The following is a 16,780-nucleotide window of genomic DNA, read 5'->3' as shown; positions in this document are numbered from 1 at the left end:
CTTGAAGGAGGTAACCGATCTTTTCATTGGAGGTTCTCACCACGCCAACGTGTCGATCTTGTTACTCGTTGAAAACATCTTTTTCGACAGTAGCCATTTTAGAACTATATGCTACAACGCCAGTTACGTTGTCCTGTAGCGCACCGTGCACCAGATGGAACATTTCGGCAAACAGCCATTTGGCAGAAAAAGACTGGAGTATTTTCTGGACTTATATAAACAAGGGATGTCGTCGCCCCACGCTCATATACTCGTGGATCTTCACAACTATACGCACGAGAACCACAGGTTGCGTAGCAATATCTTTCCGGGAGAACGTCAATATATCTAAGCTCCGAAATGAATCTCCGCCCTCACCTCACTTTACTCAAAGTACTCTCCACTCTACCCCCTCCGCGCGATTGCGACGTCTTGAGACGTTCTTCTTCGTCCAACATGAAACACCTCTCCAAAATTTGCCTCAATGTATTGAACGGAAAGGTGACTCTAGCTCCAGACACGTTCGCACGTTTGAAGAAGCACAAGCGCTTCTTACGACGGCTTGCCTTCAAAAAGATTCACAAGAATCCGCAACGTTTGAAGCGCTATCTGTCTCAGCAGCGAGGACAGGGCGTTCTTTCGTCGGTGGTTCCTCTCCTACTTTCCGCCGTGTTGAACCTTTTCGCCAAATGGCCAAGAGAATTGAAGTGACGACCTCCTCCTCCATCGGAAACATTCATTCCTCGAAGGAGAGTGACGAAGTCAAAGTGAAACTCTACTATAAGCACTGTATCGCATACTCAAGCAGTATGAATTTGACCCTACGACAATAAAACCAAGGCGTCCGACGCTACAAATGACTTTGACTATTCGCTCCTCTCTCCAGAGGTGGACGAAGAGGAAGCGGAAAGGGTCGTCTCGGAATTAAAGAAAGTTATTTCCTGGGATCGCGAGGGTTGTGTCTCCGTGTTGGACAAGCCCATCAGGCCCTCCTCCGTTTACGAACTCGTCAATTATTTGTTGCAATTATCTGTTGCAGTAGAACGGAAAAGAAACCTTCCTGGTTCCCCAAAGTCTCTAAACTATTGCGCCTGATTTCTCTCCCCAAATCTCGCGTTCCTCAACAGCAGCAGCAAGCCTTCATTGCGTGGACGACTTATGGAGGGATATGAGAAACCAGCGGGTGGTTGGGGGTGTGTGGACCGCTATAGAAAAGCGCATCACTTGAGCAAAAAGAAGGCTCTCGCCATTCTCAGTAACCACGGGGGGGACAGGTGTGTGACTTTATTCAGGAGGAACAAAGCATCATTATTCAGTTAGCTGCCTGGCTCTCGGATGGGATGGACATGTCTTGCTCAACCATTACTCTATTTTTTCCTGTACAGTAAGACTTTGGGAATGAAATGCTTAATTCCTACAATCTACTCTCATGTATGGTGCTCTTCTGGAATAGTTTCCTATGCAATCATTATAGTAGAATAAAGGAAATAATCTTGGGATAGTGATTCAATAAATAACATGTCCCCTGTCTAGAGCGTACACGTCGTTGAGCCACGCACCTGCATGATGACGTCATACCGCGAGGCTATTGTTTCAGGTTGACCTTGTCTAGAGGAGCTGTAGAGGAAGAGCTAGACGATCTGAGCCAGAGCAAAACGTTTACTGAACTAAAACCCAAATGGAATAATAATGCACGCCCTCTTAGCTCGGGGATTAGCACGAGCCCTGCTCTTTATCCACCTCTTCCTTAACACTCCCCCGCCCGATGCGTCTCAAAATCTAGACCTCAAGCGGATGAAGTAGCTGAATTGGTCTTCTGATGAAGGAACCAGTGGCTGTCTTGAGCGTGCACGATCGTACAAGTCCATCACGTCCAGTATGAAGCTCCTGCACCCTTGCTAGCTTCCAAAACATCCTTGGCTGCCGCTGATCCGCCAGTAGTACGAGTTGATGCAGTTGAACGCTGTTGGAGGTTGCATGTCGACTCAGGTTTGCAGATATAAGCTGTAGCAAGTAGTCCTTGTTCCACTGCCTCCAGTATGCAGTGAGGAGCCTTTCCTTTGCTTGAAGCACTTCTAATGGTTCGCCATCTACGCACGCTGCCTGACGTCTCTTAATTGGCGGCAACGCCGTGAGTCGCTTCCCCAATATCAGATGCGACTACGACAAAGCTTGGGTGTCGCTGGATCTTCTCACATTTGTGTCAATGGCCGTGAGTTGACGATCGCTTCGACTTCTGTTAACACGGTCAGCAACTGTTGAAAGTCTACCTGACTCCGACGTAGTGTTCTTCTGAGAGCATCTTTAACTGAGCATACCATACGCTCCCAGAAGCCTCCCCACCAGGCTGCACGTTCGGCAATAAACTCCCATGTTATTCTTGCTTCTGTCGCATACTCCCGTACCGCTTGGAACTGATTCGCCAGCAAGGCAGGAATCTCTCGAGCGGCTTTCTTAAAAGTTAAGAAGTTATCTGAACAGACCTTCCTTGGCAAACCTCGGCGGGCTACGAAGCGTCTGACGGCCATAAGGAAGGTCCCGAAGGATTGGGCGGAGACGAGCTCAAGATGAATTGCCCTGGCGACTGTGCAAGTAAAAAGAGCCACATACACTTTCAGTTGCCCTTCTGCCGAACGACTTCAAACGCCAACGACTTCAAACGCAAGTTGCTGAGTGACCCTATCGGCAGGTAAGGGTGCCTCCTGCTCTGTGAAAGGGCGTGTCTTCAGTCGTCGACAAAAAGACATTGATAAAGAGCATACTTCACTGACTGACGACCTTTGATTATCCAGAATTCTTCTCTTAACTGGTGCAGAGTTTCCTGTACACCGGCGTGGGACATCCTTAAGTGCTCTCTGAGTATGATAAGCAACGTGAACCAAGCCTCGGACGCTGGCAGCAACAGTATGGGATGCTTGGCTGCTTGTGACTGCTGAGAGCACTGCAGACGACCCTCTAGTCGCAGTAGTCTATCGTTATCCTGGTAATGGCGAAAGTTCACGAGATGAGAGGACCTTTCTGAAAGTAGCTTTGTCTGAGTAGCCTGGATCCAGTACAGCTCTGATGAAGCCATTTCTTCAGTAGAGAGAGGACCTGTTTTCTTGATGTTTGACCGCTTCGAGTTGTGCACGTAGCGCAGTATCCATGCGGTGACTCTAAGCAGTCGATTGGCACTACTGAAACGTTCGGGTGAAAGCAAATGTGCCGTGCAGCTGACCAATGCCACCTGAGCGTCTAAGCATTCCTCGTTTCCTTCAGTATGATCTGGAAATGCTATGTGCGGCCATAAATCTGTCTGAGCCAGCCATCGTGGGCCTTTCCACCAAACTTCACAGTCACGCAGCTCATGCCCCTTAATCCCTCTCGTGAGAAAGTCTGCCGGATTCTCTTCACCAGGACAATGACGCGATCTTTCAGGAGAAGTCAGCTCATGTATCTGGCGCACTCGGTTTGCCACGTAGGTCTTCCATCTGGATGCCGATCCCTTGATCCAATGCAAGGTGATTAAGGAGTCTGTCCAGCATACATAATCGAACTCTGTCTGCAAAGCAGTGAATACAAAGCGATATAATATGGCAGCGAGAACAGCTGCTGTGAGTTCAAGCCTCGGAAGTGTCTGCGCTTGAGAGGTGAGACTCTGCTTTTACTATGTAGAAATGCCATGCCGCGATAACCGTCGTCGGACAAATGCTCGAGGTAGACTACCGCACCATATGCCCTTGGGCTGGCGTCTGCGAACATATGCAACTTGCGCAGCCTGTCGACGAATGAATGTTCCGCGACTCCTTTGCACCACTCTCTCAACTCTGCATCGATGTCTGAAGGTACCTGATCATTCCATTGCAATCCTGCCTCCCAAATCTTCTGGAGCATGATCTTGCCCGAAATAGTGAAGGGTCCTAAGAGGCCCAAATGGGGCATAAATCTTGGAAATGGTCTGCAGTACTTGTCTCTTAACACTCCCCTTTTCCGTCATTGAGTCCAGGACAGAAGCAACGGGACGTCGTAACTGATCATGTTGAAGATCCCATATGACCCCCAGAACCTTCTTAGTCTGATTCTGTGTAGTCTTCGTTGTAGAAGTGCCTTGTAGTCCCCTTTCAAATATCTCTCGTAGAAGTGCCTTGTCGTTAGTGACCCACTTCTTTATCTTCATGCCGGCCGCTTCGAATATGCTCAGAGTTTCCTCATGAAGTGTCCTGGCATTTTCTGATGTGCTGACACTGACCACTAAATCGTCCACGTAAAAGGATTGCTCCAAGAGCGTAGCAGTCTGCAAGTAATCCTCCTCTGCTTGCTGTAAATGATGCTGAATGGTCGCAGACAGCAGGAACGGACTAGATCGCGCTCCGAAGGACACTGGTGTCATGCGCCATGTCTCAATAGACGGTAGAGGCTGTCCTGCGATCGGCGTCGAAGTGTACCATAGGAAGCGCAGAGCGTCTGTATCCTGTTTGTGAAGTGCAATCTGCAAGAAAGCTTTCTCGATGTCTGCCACCATGCCGATGCGATGCATTCTAAACCTTAAGAGCAGAGAAAGGATGTCAGAGTTCAGGTTTGGAAAGGCGTGCAGAACTTGGTTCAGGGATAGAAAACCCGGAGCACTCGATGAGGCGTCGAATACAATTCTTACTTTCGTAGTCTCCCTCTCGCGTCTGATAACTGCATGATGTGGCATGTAATAATCCGGGGCAGCAACAGGTGATGGTGATGCCACATCAATACGCTCAGCATGACCGTTAATGAGATACTGTCGTATCACCTGATCGTATTCGTCCATGACCTCTTGATGTCTCAAAAGGGTACGGGTGGCGCTGCGTAAACGCTGCTCCGCTACAGCCTTGTTGTTTCCCTGTTGTGAGACGAGGTCTTCATTCCACGACAGGCGCACTGTATAACGACCATCTTCAAATCTGGTTGTGTCCTGAAACCTCTGGAAAACTTCATGCTTCTTGCCCTCCGACTCTTCACTGTCAACAATACCAATGTGCTCTAACTCCCAGAAAGACTATAGCGTATTGGAGACCTCGTCGTGGTTAACGGCGCACGGGGGCACCTCAACGAAAATGATGCCAAATTTTCTTCTGTTTGCTGTGCAGATAACGCAACTACTCTCGGTCGAGTTCTCTATCACAACTGTACAAGATCTGCAGCACCAGGAACTCGTGTACCCAGGACCGCCTACTTGTGACCGGTTCCAACGTTACACGTCAACGACAACAGCGCACCAGGATATAAAAGCCGAAGACCGATCGACACTCTTCAGAGGGCACGGCGGCACCTCAACGAAAATGATGCCAAATTTTCTTCTGTTTGCCGTGCAGATAACGCAGCTACTCTCGGTCGAGTTTCCTATCACAACTGTACAAGATCTGCAGCACCAGGAACTCGTGTACCCAGCACCGCCTACTTGTGACCGGTTCCAACGTTACACGTCAACGACAACAGCGCACCAGGATATAAAATCCGGAGACCGATCGACACTCTTCAGAGGGCACAGCGGCACCTCAACGACAATGATGCCAAATTTTCTTCTGTTTGCCGTGCAGGTTGGTTCTGTTCGTTTGACGAATAGTTTCAAAAGTGATGAATTATGTCTGGTCGTGCTGCCGTGCCCGGTGGTCTTGTATGCAGAATTAATTGATTCATGGAGCATGTTGTGCAAAGTGATGACATCAGGGGATATAGAGATAGACCCAGGGCCCGCCATTCAAGAAATGGTGCAAATGTTGATAGCTAAACAAGATGAGATGGACAAAACCATGAAAAGTACTCTGCAGGAGATTAAGGACACTCAAACGAAATCAACTAATGAGATTCGAGAGGTACGCAACATACTTCAGCAAACTGCGACAGAAATTAGAGAAAGACTTTCAGTGGTAGAGGATAGGTTAACTATAATAACTCAACATGAGAAAACAATTGAAGATCTTCAGGTAACAGTCGGGCAGCTGCAAGGAGAGGTACAGAAGCAGCATGCTAAGATAGTTGATTTAGAAGACCGTAGCAGAAGAAATAACCTAGTGATCTATGGTATACCAGAAAGTGAACACGCCGAAGATTTAAAGTCACTAGTTGTTGAGGATGTGTTTTCAAAGAAGCTTGGTATGAATGTGAGAAGTATTGCAAGAATGCATCGTCTTGGACGTAAAGTACAGGGAAAGGGAAGGCCTGTAATTATGAGACTGTACGACTACACAGAAAAAATGACTATCCTAGACAATGCAAAAAAAAAAACTAAAAGGGTCAAACATATTCATTAACCATGATTACTCTCAGTGTACAATTCGGAACAGACGGTGTTTGTGGCAAAGTTGTCAAAACGGAACGCGAAAATGGAGCGAAGGTGAAGTTAATTCATGATAAATTAAAGATAGGTGACAAGATATACGAATGGGACGACAGTACAGGAAGTCGTGTTTGTCTGTCAGATAAGCAAAAGACTGTACATGAATGACCCAGTAGTTGTTGCATCCTAAGTTTCAACGCTAGGAGCTTGGTGAACAAGGCATTGGAATTGGAATGGTTGTTGCTAATATAATGATCCTGTACTAGTAGCGGTTACCGAAACCTGGTTGACTGAGGAAATATCAGATGAACAGATTGTACCTCCTAATTACAAACTTCTTAGAAATGACAGAAATGGGCGGGGTGGAGGCGTGGCGATTATTGTTAAATCAAACATAGAGTGCTGCTTTTTAGAAGACCAGCCCCCAAATGAAACTGTTTGGTGCAAAATAAGTATTGGTCGTGCCGTTTTTATTATTGGTGTTGTGTATAGGCCACCTAATGCTCCACCGTCCTTCCTTACGAATCTAACTGAATATATTTATAAAATTTCAACACGAAGAACTCAACTACTGCTTTTAGGTGATTTTAATTTGCCATCCATTAATTGGGATACTTTGCAAGAAAACCCAGCGGATGTAACTAATTCTAGCTTGTTAATCGATCTTGTGCTACGATATGGCCTCAAGCAAATTGTAAAAGATTTTATGCGAGTTGGTTTATCTTCAAGCAGCATTCTGGACTTGGTGTTCCTCCCTTACTCTTTATCGGCTGAAATCGATGTGGTTGAAGATGTATCCGATCATAAGTTGATTGTCTTGAATTGTGATTTTGAAATGAGTAAATCAGGACAAACATCGAAATATGTACATGTTTACGATTTTAACCAGCATGATGATGTGGGAATCTTGGACCATCTGGAACTTAAGTTCTCACTGAAGGCAGAGGAGCATGATGTGAATGAGTTGTGGTTATTCTTTAGAAATTGTGTGCAGTATTGTTTAACAACCTTTGTACCAATGAAACGTAAAAAAAAATCAACAAAAGTCACCGTGGATGACCAGAAGCATTCTACATTTAAAGCGCCAAATTTCACGACAACGGAAGCGCAAACCTGTTAACCAAGTGAGGATCAAGGAATTATGTACACAATTAAGAAATGAGCTCAAGCAAGCAAAGGAAAGGTTTCACAATACCACGTTGGAAACATTCATAAAAGACTCTCCCAAAAATTCTGGAAATATCTTACGAAAGATCAGCAGCGGGTGGACAGTGTTATAATTGAAGATGACCTTGTAAATGATAACGTCGGTATAGCTAACGCGTTCAATAATTATTTTCAAACAGTATTTAATCGCGACTCAACACTGTACTGTGAGATCTTAGATACTAGGACGAATATGCGAATGGATAATGTAAATATCGATCGAGAAGGCGTTTTCTCTTTACTGCTCAACATAGACCCCAAAAAATCTGCCGGACCAGACGAGTTGCCAAATGCATTTTAAAGAGGTATGCAGAATGGATGTCATATTATTTGACTGTAATATTTACTACATCCCTAGATAGTGGAATGGTATCAGATGACTGGCGGACAGCCCGGGTAATACCAGTGTTTAAATCAGGACGCAAAACAGATGTTAAAAATTACCGACCAATATCTCTAACATGCATATGCTGCAAGATTTTGGAACATATTATATGTAAACATGTTTTTGAGTTCCTCGAAAAGCATAAATTAATCTACAAATATCAACATGGTTTTAGAAAGAGACACTCCACAGTAACACAGTTACTAGAGACAGTACATGATTTGTGCAGTACTATGAACGATAAAGGACAAACGGATGTTATATGTATTGACTTGCAAAAAGCATTTGACAAGGTTGAGCATAACCAACTTATTCAAAAATTAGAAACCTACGGGTTTAGTAGTCAGCTTTTGTCGTGGATTTCGGCGTATTTGCACAACCGCTCACAGTATGTTGATATCAGTTCTGATTTCTCATCCGTTCTCCCAGTCTATTCTGGTGTCCCACAAGGGTCTGTCTTGGGCCCACCACTGTTCTTACTCTATGTAAATGATATGGCTGAAAGCATTCCGTTACCAGTTAAACTGAAACTTTTTGCTGATGATTGCTTGTTGTACTGTTCAGTTAAAAGTCGAGAAGATCAGGAATTATTAAATAATGCATTCAGTTCACTAGTGCAGTGGTGCAACAAGTGGGGTATGCAAATTAATTTCGATAAGAGCTGAGTTTGCCACGTCACTCTAAATGGAAAGAATTCATTCCCGTTTTGTTACGGCACTTCCGATATTGTTCTAAATAATGTGACAAGTTTTAGGTACTTGGCATAACCATAACATCAAAGATGGAATGGGGAGTGCACATAGAAAAAGTATGCTCTTCGGCGATGAAGAAACTAGGTATGTTACGGAGAAAACTCAACAAAACTCCTGTCAGCGTAAAACTACTCGCTTACAAATCAATCATCAGGCCAACTCTTGAGTATGCGAGTAATGTCTGGGACCCATATAAGAAGATACACATTGAAAAAATCGAAAGGATTCAAAACCGTGCCTTGAGATTCATATACTGCGCTTATGGCAGACACGTTTCAGTAACGGACTTAAGACATCAGGCAAAAATTGAAACATTATAAAAACGTAGGAAAATTGAAAGACTAAAGACATTTTGTAGGATAATGAATAGTCAATTAGGGATTGAGGCAAGTCACTACATTGTTCCTGAGGAACAGGGAATGGCACTGGGATCACGTCACCGCTATTCTTTAAAACCTTTCCAAAGCCGAATAAATATTTTTAAGCACTCATATTTTGTTCGTACTCTTAAAGATTGGAATAGGCTCCCAGGAAATGTAGTAGCACATCTGCACAATGTACCAGCTTTTATTAGGGCATTAGATGACTTTATGTAAACGTCCATTCATCAGCTTCATGGTTTGTTTTTCTTTTATTTGTTTTCTCGCTTTTTTGTTTGTTCTTCCGTTGTTGTTTCTCCTTTTCTATATTGTATGGGTGAGTGTTCTTTCTTTTTTTTCTCTTTTTTTTTGTTTTGGTGCATGCAGCAACTGAGGTTTAGTTTTGACTTTGAGTAGTTACTGTACTTAATATTTGGTGTGTGAATTGTATCTCTCCTGTTACGGCTCGTCAAGGGCCAACAGTATTTATAAATAATAAATAAATACCGCTGGACACTTGCACATGTAGAGCGTTAGACTCGTAACCTGAATGCTTTCCCGTAGGGCCTTGTAGAGTCCATCCGAAAATGGTTTCCATGCCGATGAGATTGTCACGAACTCGTACTTGTCGCCCTGCGACAACGGACCCATAGAAATCTGCTCCTACGAGTAACAGTATTTCAGGTGACGCGTCAGCGAACGTAGCTTCATCTGCTAAAAACATTCCCTCGGACTTCAGCTGAGCAAGAGATTTCCGGTCAATATTAGGAGGATTGCCGATGCAGATTTCTGGTATCTCAAGAGCTTCAATGCAAACTTCCTCGGAAGTATACGGCGACTGAAGCCTGACTTTCACCCTACGATGCAACGATTCGGTTCCAGCCTTGCCTACCGTATTGATTACCAAATGCTCTTTCCCAACAGTCGGTAATTGCAACTTCTTGGACAGAACTCGCTTAACGAAACTTATTTGACTTCCCCCATCTATGAGGATACGGACGCACTTCTCCTTTCCTCCGGCCGCGCAAACTTGCGCAGTCTGCAGCAGGACTATGTCCTGTCGCAAACCTGTACGTTGCCACGTGACACTTGCGAGTACCGTCCCTCCAGACCTTGGTACTGTACTCTTCTGCTTGCACAGCACAGTTAAGTGCCGTCCATTACATTTTCTGCATTTGAGGCTACGAAATGATCGGCAGACCTTTGCTGTATGATACTGCTTGCCTCATCGGAAGCATCTCTGGCTGCTACGAAGCCTTTCTTCTAACTCTGCCACATTTGCTTGTAAGTTGCAATTCAGCATCTCGTGATTATTCCCGCAAAAGAAGCAGGGCTCCGTCTTGTCACGAGCTGTAGTCGGTTTCCTGGCCTCGACGCCAAGAGTGAGGCGGACGACAGTCCTTCAGAAGAAGTTTTCCGTAACTTCCTCTGGATCGTCGGAATAGGCCTCCTCGTGTCGTAGACACTGTCTCCTGTAGCCAGTGGCAGTTGCTCCCTGCACTCAGCTTCCCTCTTGATAAAGTATAGCAACTTCGTGAGAAGTATCTCATACCGATCTTCTGACGATGCAGTTCCAAGCGATTGTTCGTTGCCGTGAACATTCCTCTGGAAGCTGAGAACCATATCTTGCGGAACCGCTTGTTGTGGAACAGGAAACAGTAGAGAGCAAAATGACTTTGAGGTAGTACCCAGCGCTTCTAAACTCCTCATATGAGCCTTCACTGTGTCGTGGAGACGTCTCAATTCGAGGACATTGCGGGAGTAGCGTACTGGCTGAAGACCTAGCAACCGCTTCGGATGAAACTGTACCAGCATGCTTGGATTTCCAAATCTTTCCTTAATCATCTTGACCGCAGTGCCGTACATATCTCCCGTCAGCTGGAGGCCCTTTATTGAAGCTGCAGCCTCGCCTGTAAGAACCGCTGTCAGGTAGCACATCTTCCCGTTGTTCGACAAGGAAGCATTGCCGTCGACTAGGGAGTCGAACCTTATCCAAAATTCCTGCCAGTGCTCTTGACTGCCATTATATTTGAGTAGTTCCAATTTCAGTAACTGTGGTCTGTGACGGCCATCTCCTACAGTTCGACTACGTTCTCCAATGGGAAGCGCCAGCTCACCAGGATTTCTGGACTCCAGTGTGGAAGCAGCTCTCAAAGACTGTGCGACGATATGTTTCTTCAGTAAGCAGGTGGTGACCCGGTCTTGATAGTCGATCATTCTCTCCAGTTCCGCTTCAACCTCCTCGACTGTAAACATAGGCTCCAATTTTCTGTCCACATATCATCCAGGCTGGCGGACAATTTGACGATGCGCTCAAGCAGTACCTCACAACGAGTGGTGTGATCCTGAGAGCTTTCAACGACCTGTATAGGTTGCTCGGCTTCATTCAGTACAGTGGTCAATCTCTGCCGAAACGACTTCCTCTTTTGCAGGAGAAAAACCCTCGAAGTCGATTCCTGTGACGCCTCTGTCATCGTGCTGGCCTGTGAATGTCCTCCACTCTCAAGTCCCTAGCAGGGGTTCCCGGGTTTCGGCACCAAATTTGTGTAGAGGAAGAGCCAGACGATCGGAGCCAGAGCAAAGCGTTTACTGAACAAAACCCAAAAGGATAATAATGCACGCCCTCTTAGCTCGGGGATTAGCACGAGCCCAGCTGTTTATCCACCTCTTACTTAACAACGTGTTTATGACGTGCGAAGCTTTTTTTAGAGCCGCTAAGAGGGGGAGCTATGGGGGCCTGGAACTGCCAATGCCAATGATCCCTCAGAAGCCTTCATTGGAATCGCAATTTTCTGTGAACTAAAACTTTCCAACCCGCTCCGAGACTACAAAGGAGCGACACACTTTCGTGGCGGTGGCGGACATACACCAGAGCAATTCACACTGCTTGCAGCAACTTGAAAGCACCTAATTTGACAGAAGAGCCATGCCTTCCTATCAGACATTGTGTTTTTTACTTGACCTGCCGCAATTCCGTTATCATTACAGCAACCAGCGACAATTTAGCCCTATGGAACGTCCGTTCGAGCTGTCGCGCACGCGCACTACCTGTAGGACGCGTGATTTCTCTCAAACAACCCGCTCGCTGTCAGTCGGCGTGACCGATTGGCATCGCGAAGGAAGATGGTGACTATTTCCAGAACGTGGGATGTTGAGTTGTCGAATTGTAGTCGTACGTTGTCGAAGCCTGTCGAACGTTACATTGGGATTGCCAAGTACGTTGACTATTTCGAACAATGTGTACCATCTGCGTGAAGTTGTTGGATGTAACGATGTCCTGAATTGGGTATTTGACACGCTTCAACGTTCAATCGTGCCGTGCTGATTGGGCATTTGTGCAGCACGGGTACGTACCATTTTCTGTATTTTCAGTCAATATGGGGTGTACGCACACAATATGGGGCCCATATTGCAAGGATTTTCCCAATATTGCCTCAAACTAGGCAATATGGGGCCCATATTGCCCATTTTCAGCCAATATGGGGAAAATCTTGGCGAAACGGGTCCCATATTGGACCCGTATCGACAATGACCAGCCAATATGGGCCCAATACTGTTTGCTGCTTGAGGTGTGAGCCCCATCACCTGAACATGTATGCTTTCTTGACGTGGTGTCGGAATCCTAGGGCATACATCAGGCTTCGGTACAGCTCCACTGTATCCACCATGAAACGGGGCCTGGTGCAAATCAGTTGAGCACATCAGGTCGTGTGTGCAGTGTAGAGTTTCGCATTCACTCCGTCAAGCTTTCGAACCCATGGCGGAAACCGTTCCGTATATTGTCGAGGGTGCCTCTGAGGGCGACAAACCTTCATGAATATTGTAACAGAAACAAACAGAAGTACTGTCCTCTTTTTCCTTATGTAACGTATGTATAATACACCTTAAAATGTGTCTGAAAAGGCTGTAGGGTCTTCAGCGTACAGGTGCATGCGTCCCATCACGGCTGAGCCTTCCTGTGTAGAGCTGCTCATGGGATGGTGCAAATGAAAGTATCTGAGTGCTTGTATTATGTGTATCTTGAAGAGAATACAAGGTGCTTCTCTATGTACTAGTATCTGATATACACTTATTTTCTCAGTAACTTGTACTGCTCCTTTCAGTACTTTTTCTTGGGTGGTTGAACAAAAATATGACGGATGGTGTCAATCAAGTATAAGTAACTGGGATAAGGTGGGTTGCCGCTCTCGGAGCAGTAGGTGCACAACGGCATGTGCCCTTTAGTCAAGGCTTTGTTAGTAAAAAAATAAATTCTAATGTTTAAATTTACAAGTCACGGTAAATATAAGGATTTGTATACGTTGGTACTCTGTTGTACAAAATTCGACAGCCAGGGAAAGACAAACTTTATTTATTCAAACATATATTTGAAGAATTACACACACATGACAATAGGAAAAGTAGCCTACTTACTTGGGGAAAGAACTCCTTATATATCTCTCTACACTGCTTCCTGTTCTCTATGATGTATTTATGGGCAAGTTGACGTTGCCGATTTTCCGAAACTGAACGTGAAAGCTTTCGGATTTCGGCTCCTTTTAGAGGCATCGCTAGCCAAGGAACTCTTGAAATCGCCGGTAAACTCAGTAATTCAAGTTATTTGATGCGCTTTATGGCTTGACCGCTTCACGGCTACGGAATAGAAACCAAAACCTAACTACGCGAGTTACAAAGCTATGTGAGAGGCCGGATTAAAAGAACCACACCGGAACAATAAAAAACATAAGATATGACCCATCCTTGTTGTAATCGTTTTTTGACCCGTCTCACATGTCTTTGTTCGGTCGCGGTCAAGAACGAAGACAACCATTGGGGAGTTTTAGTTCCCATCAGGATAACACGCCGATCGATACGCTCTCCGAAAAACAGATACGGCTCAAGAGTAGGTGGGAATGATTCGTAAAGCGCTTGTCTACAGTTTTAGTTTGCAGACGAAAAGTTACCGAGAACGACCCACCGATAGGGAAAATCAAGCGGGACGCCATCTGTTCGCACAAATCTTAACCTCGTTTACTAGTATCCAAGTAGTAGGAGGGCAGGCCGAGACTACAGGTGGGCGAAACTATGGCGCCCTGCCCCTGAGCCCTGCGCGTATTTTTTTCCCGCGCGGCGCGTGTGCGGAGGATTGTCCACGTGCTTATCGGCGGGAGCGGGCTGCGTGCGCGCTTACACTCTCACATTTTTCAGCCTGGGCTGACTTCTTTCGACATTTTTCAATCTGTGCCGACTTCAATCGTAATTTTTTTCAGCTACAACAGGTGTGCAATAGGCTGTTTACATGCAAAGGATAGCCATACACAAAAGTACAAGTGAACACATATGTATTAAAGTCATTAGTGTCAGAAATTATGTTATGACTCTGTGTGAAGGAGAAAAACCCAGCCAAGAAACCTGATGCAGAAGAAACACAGTACACGTAACAAAGAATATACTTATTACAGGTATGATACAATAGTATTGAATAGGTATCACAGATCAAACAATATTTTTTATCAACTGTAATCACAAAAGTTTTCAATGAATCAGAAGTGATAACACATTTAATCAAATAATATATTCTTACTCAATACGATTACAGTCAATATTACAAGTTTTATTATAAAAGTCTGAGACGTGAGAACCTGATAGATGTAAGTAATTTCGAGCACAATATGGAAGCTAAGTTTAACATTCCAATATGACTCAAATTTAATTAATCAGTTTCTTATGAAGTGAATAGCGCAGACATAAGGAAATAATTCGAATCAACACATAACATTAATAGAGAACCAATTGTCCAACATGTAGGGAAGCAATAGCTACACCATATCACAACGAAAAACGATCATCACATTTAATCAAAGAAGATATTCTTAGTCAATATGATTACAAGCAAAATTACAAGTTGTATTATAAAAAGTCTAATGTTCCTATACGTGAGAACCATCAGTGCAATAGCGGGAAGTTCTGATAGTTTTATGTAATTAACTGTGAACAGCAGAGACTCTAGAAGAGTATGGGACACGAACACAAGATGAAATAAAATCTATACCACTACATTGGTTAATCAAAACAACAGAGGAGGAGAATAATCTATCGTTTTAACTATCATAAAATCATCCTCCTGACATAGTCTAATCGAACACTATATAATTTTCATTCTAAGAGTCACTAAAAACCTTACTTTGTTTTATGAATCCAACACAGAAAATATATTAAAAAATGAACTTCACCGCATAGCACGCTCCTAGCCAACAACCAGCTCTAATAATATATGCCCTGATTTGTTGAAGACGGGAGGCGTACACCTGTTTTGCGACAGTTACGAACATTTTCGAGCGCAATAGGGAATCTCAGTTTCATATTCCAACATTAGCTCAACTTTTAATTAATTCATTTCTTATAAAGTGAACAGCATAGTCGTGAGGAAATAATTAGAAACGAAACAATCAGCAGCATTGATAGAGAGCCAAAACAATGCGCAATCCAACATGTAAACAACAGACACATGCAGGAAAATAATTGAAAAATAATCTATCAAAACGAGAAACATGCACGGAGCTAGCACTGAATAGCAAAGAAACACTCTGAACGGCACACCATACAAACGTAAACAATAGCACACACACAAGGAAATAATGATAAACACTATCAACAGCTAATAGAGAACCAAACAGAGTAATCTATCATTCCGAAAATTAGAAGAAAAAATCAAACTCAGCAGAAAATGGACATGTTAAAAATGAACTTCACCATATAGCACGCTCCTAGTCAACAAACAGAACTAATGATATCTGCCCTGATTTGTTGAAGACGGGTGCCAATAGATGTATGGAAGACCACGGAACACGAATGACACGAACACAAGAGGAAATAAAATCTATACCACTACAAAGAAGATATTCCTAATCAAAACAACAGATTAATCTATCATTCAGAAAATCAGAAGAAAAAATCAAACTCATCAGAAAATAGACATGTTAAAAATGAACTTCACCATATAGCACGCTCCTAGCCAACAACCAGATCTAATGTTATCTGCCTTGATTTGTTGAAGACGGGTGCCGATAGATGTATGGAAGACCACGGAACACGAACGACAAGAGGAAATAAAATCTATACCACTACACAGAAGATATTCTTAATCAATATGGTGACAATAAAATTACAAATTGTATTATAAAAAGTCTAATATTCCTATACGTGAGAACCATCATTACAATAGCGTGAATATCTGTCATAACATTTCGATCGCAATAGGAAATCTCAGTTTCATATTCCAACATTACTCAACTTTTAATTAATCCTTTTCTTATTAAATTTACAGCATAGACATAAGGAAATAACGAGAAACAACACAACCAACAGCTACAATTAATAGAGAGCCAAACCTGCGCACCATCCAACACATAGAGAAATAATAGCTAATCAATCTATCAAAAGGCGAAATAGCACAATATAGCACACATAGCTGAAGAACAGAGGAACACACTAAGCGGCGACACGTAAACAACAACAGAGGAAAATAATCTATCCTTGAACCATCAGAAAATCGAAAAATATACAATTTTTATTCTAACAAACACTACGAACCTTGATGGAGGAATCCAAGACATAGAAAATATGCACCCTTATCATCTCGGTTTTCGCTCTTATCCTCAAAATCGGGAGACTTTATGTCTCTATCTATATGGTCAAAGCACTCTGCATGCTTTATCACTCAAAGGGTTGGGAGCTATATTCCTTCGTCCAGCAAACAGAACGCTCTAGGGGTCAGATAAGATAGTTCAAAGGCGATATATTTTATTGTTCAGTGCAAATAGATGCCGAT

General features: G+C 43.9%; 1 protein-coding gene across 1 annotated transcript; it reads right to left on the bottom strand.

The window, feature by feature from the left end:
* Positions 1–3,811: 3,811 nt before the first annotated feature.
* On the bottom strand, positions 3,812–4,759 carry LOC135386595 (uncharacterized). Its single transcript, XM_064616374.1, has one exon. It carries the CDS (start codon positions 4,757–4,759, stop codon positions 3,812–3,814), a length of 948 nt encoding a protein of 315 aa, XP_064472444.1.
* Positions 4,760–16,780: the final 12,021 nt, after the last annotated feature.

This window comes from Ornithodoros turicata, chromosome 1 (genome assembly GCF_037126465.1).
Source record: "Ornithodoros turicata isolate Travis chromosome 1, ASM3712646v1, whole genome shotgun sequence".
Taxonomy (NCBI): Eukaryota; Metazoa; Arthropoda; class Arachnida; order Ixodida; family Argasidae; genus Ornithodoros; species Ornithodoros turicata.
Note: the sequence above shows the minus strand (reverse complement) of the source record. Positions and strands in the feature narration are given on the sequence as shown.

Excerpts from the sequence above, each read along its gene's own strand:
- LOC135386595 (XM_064616374.1), bottom strand. The coding sequence starts at position 4,759 with ATGGACGAATACGATCAGGTGATACGACAGTATCTCATTAACGGTCAT.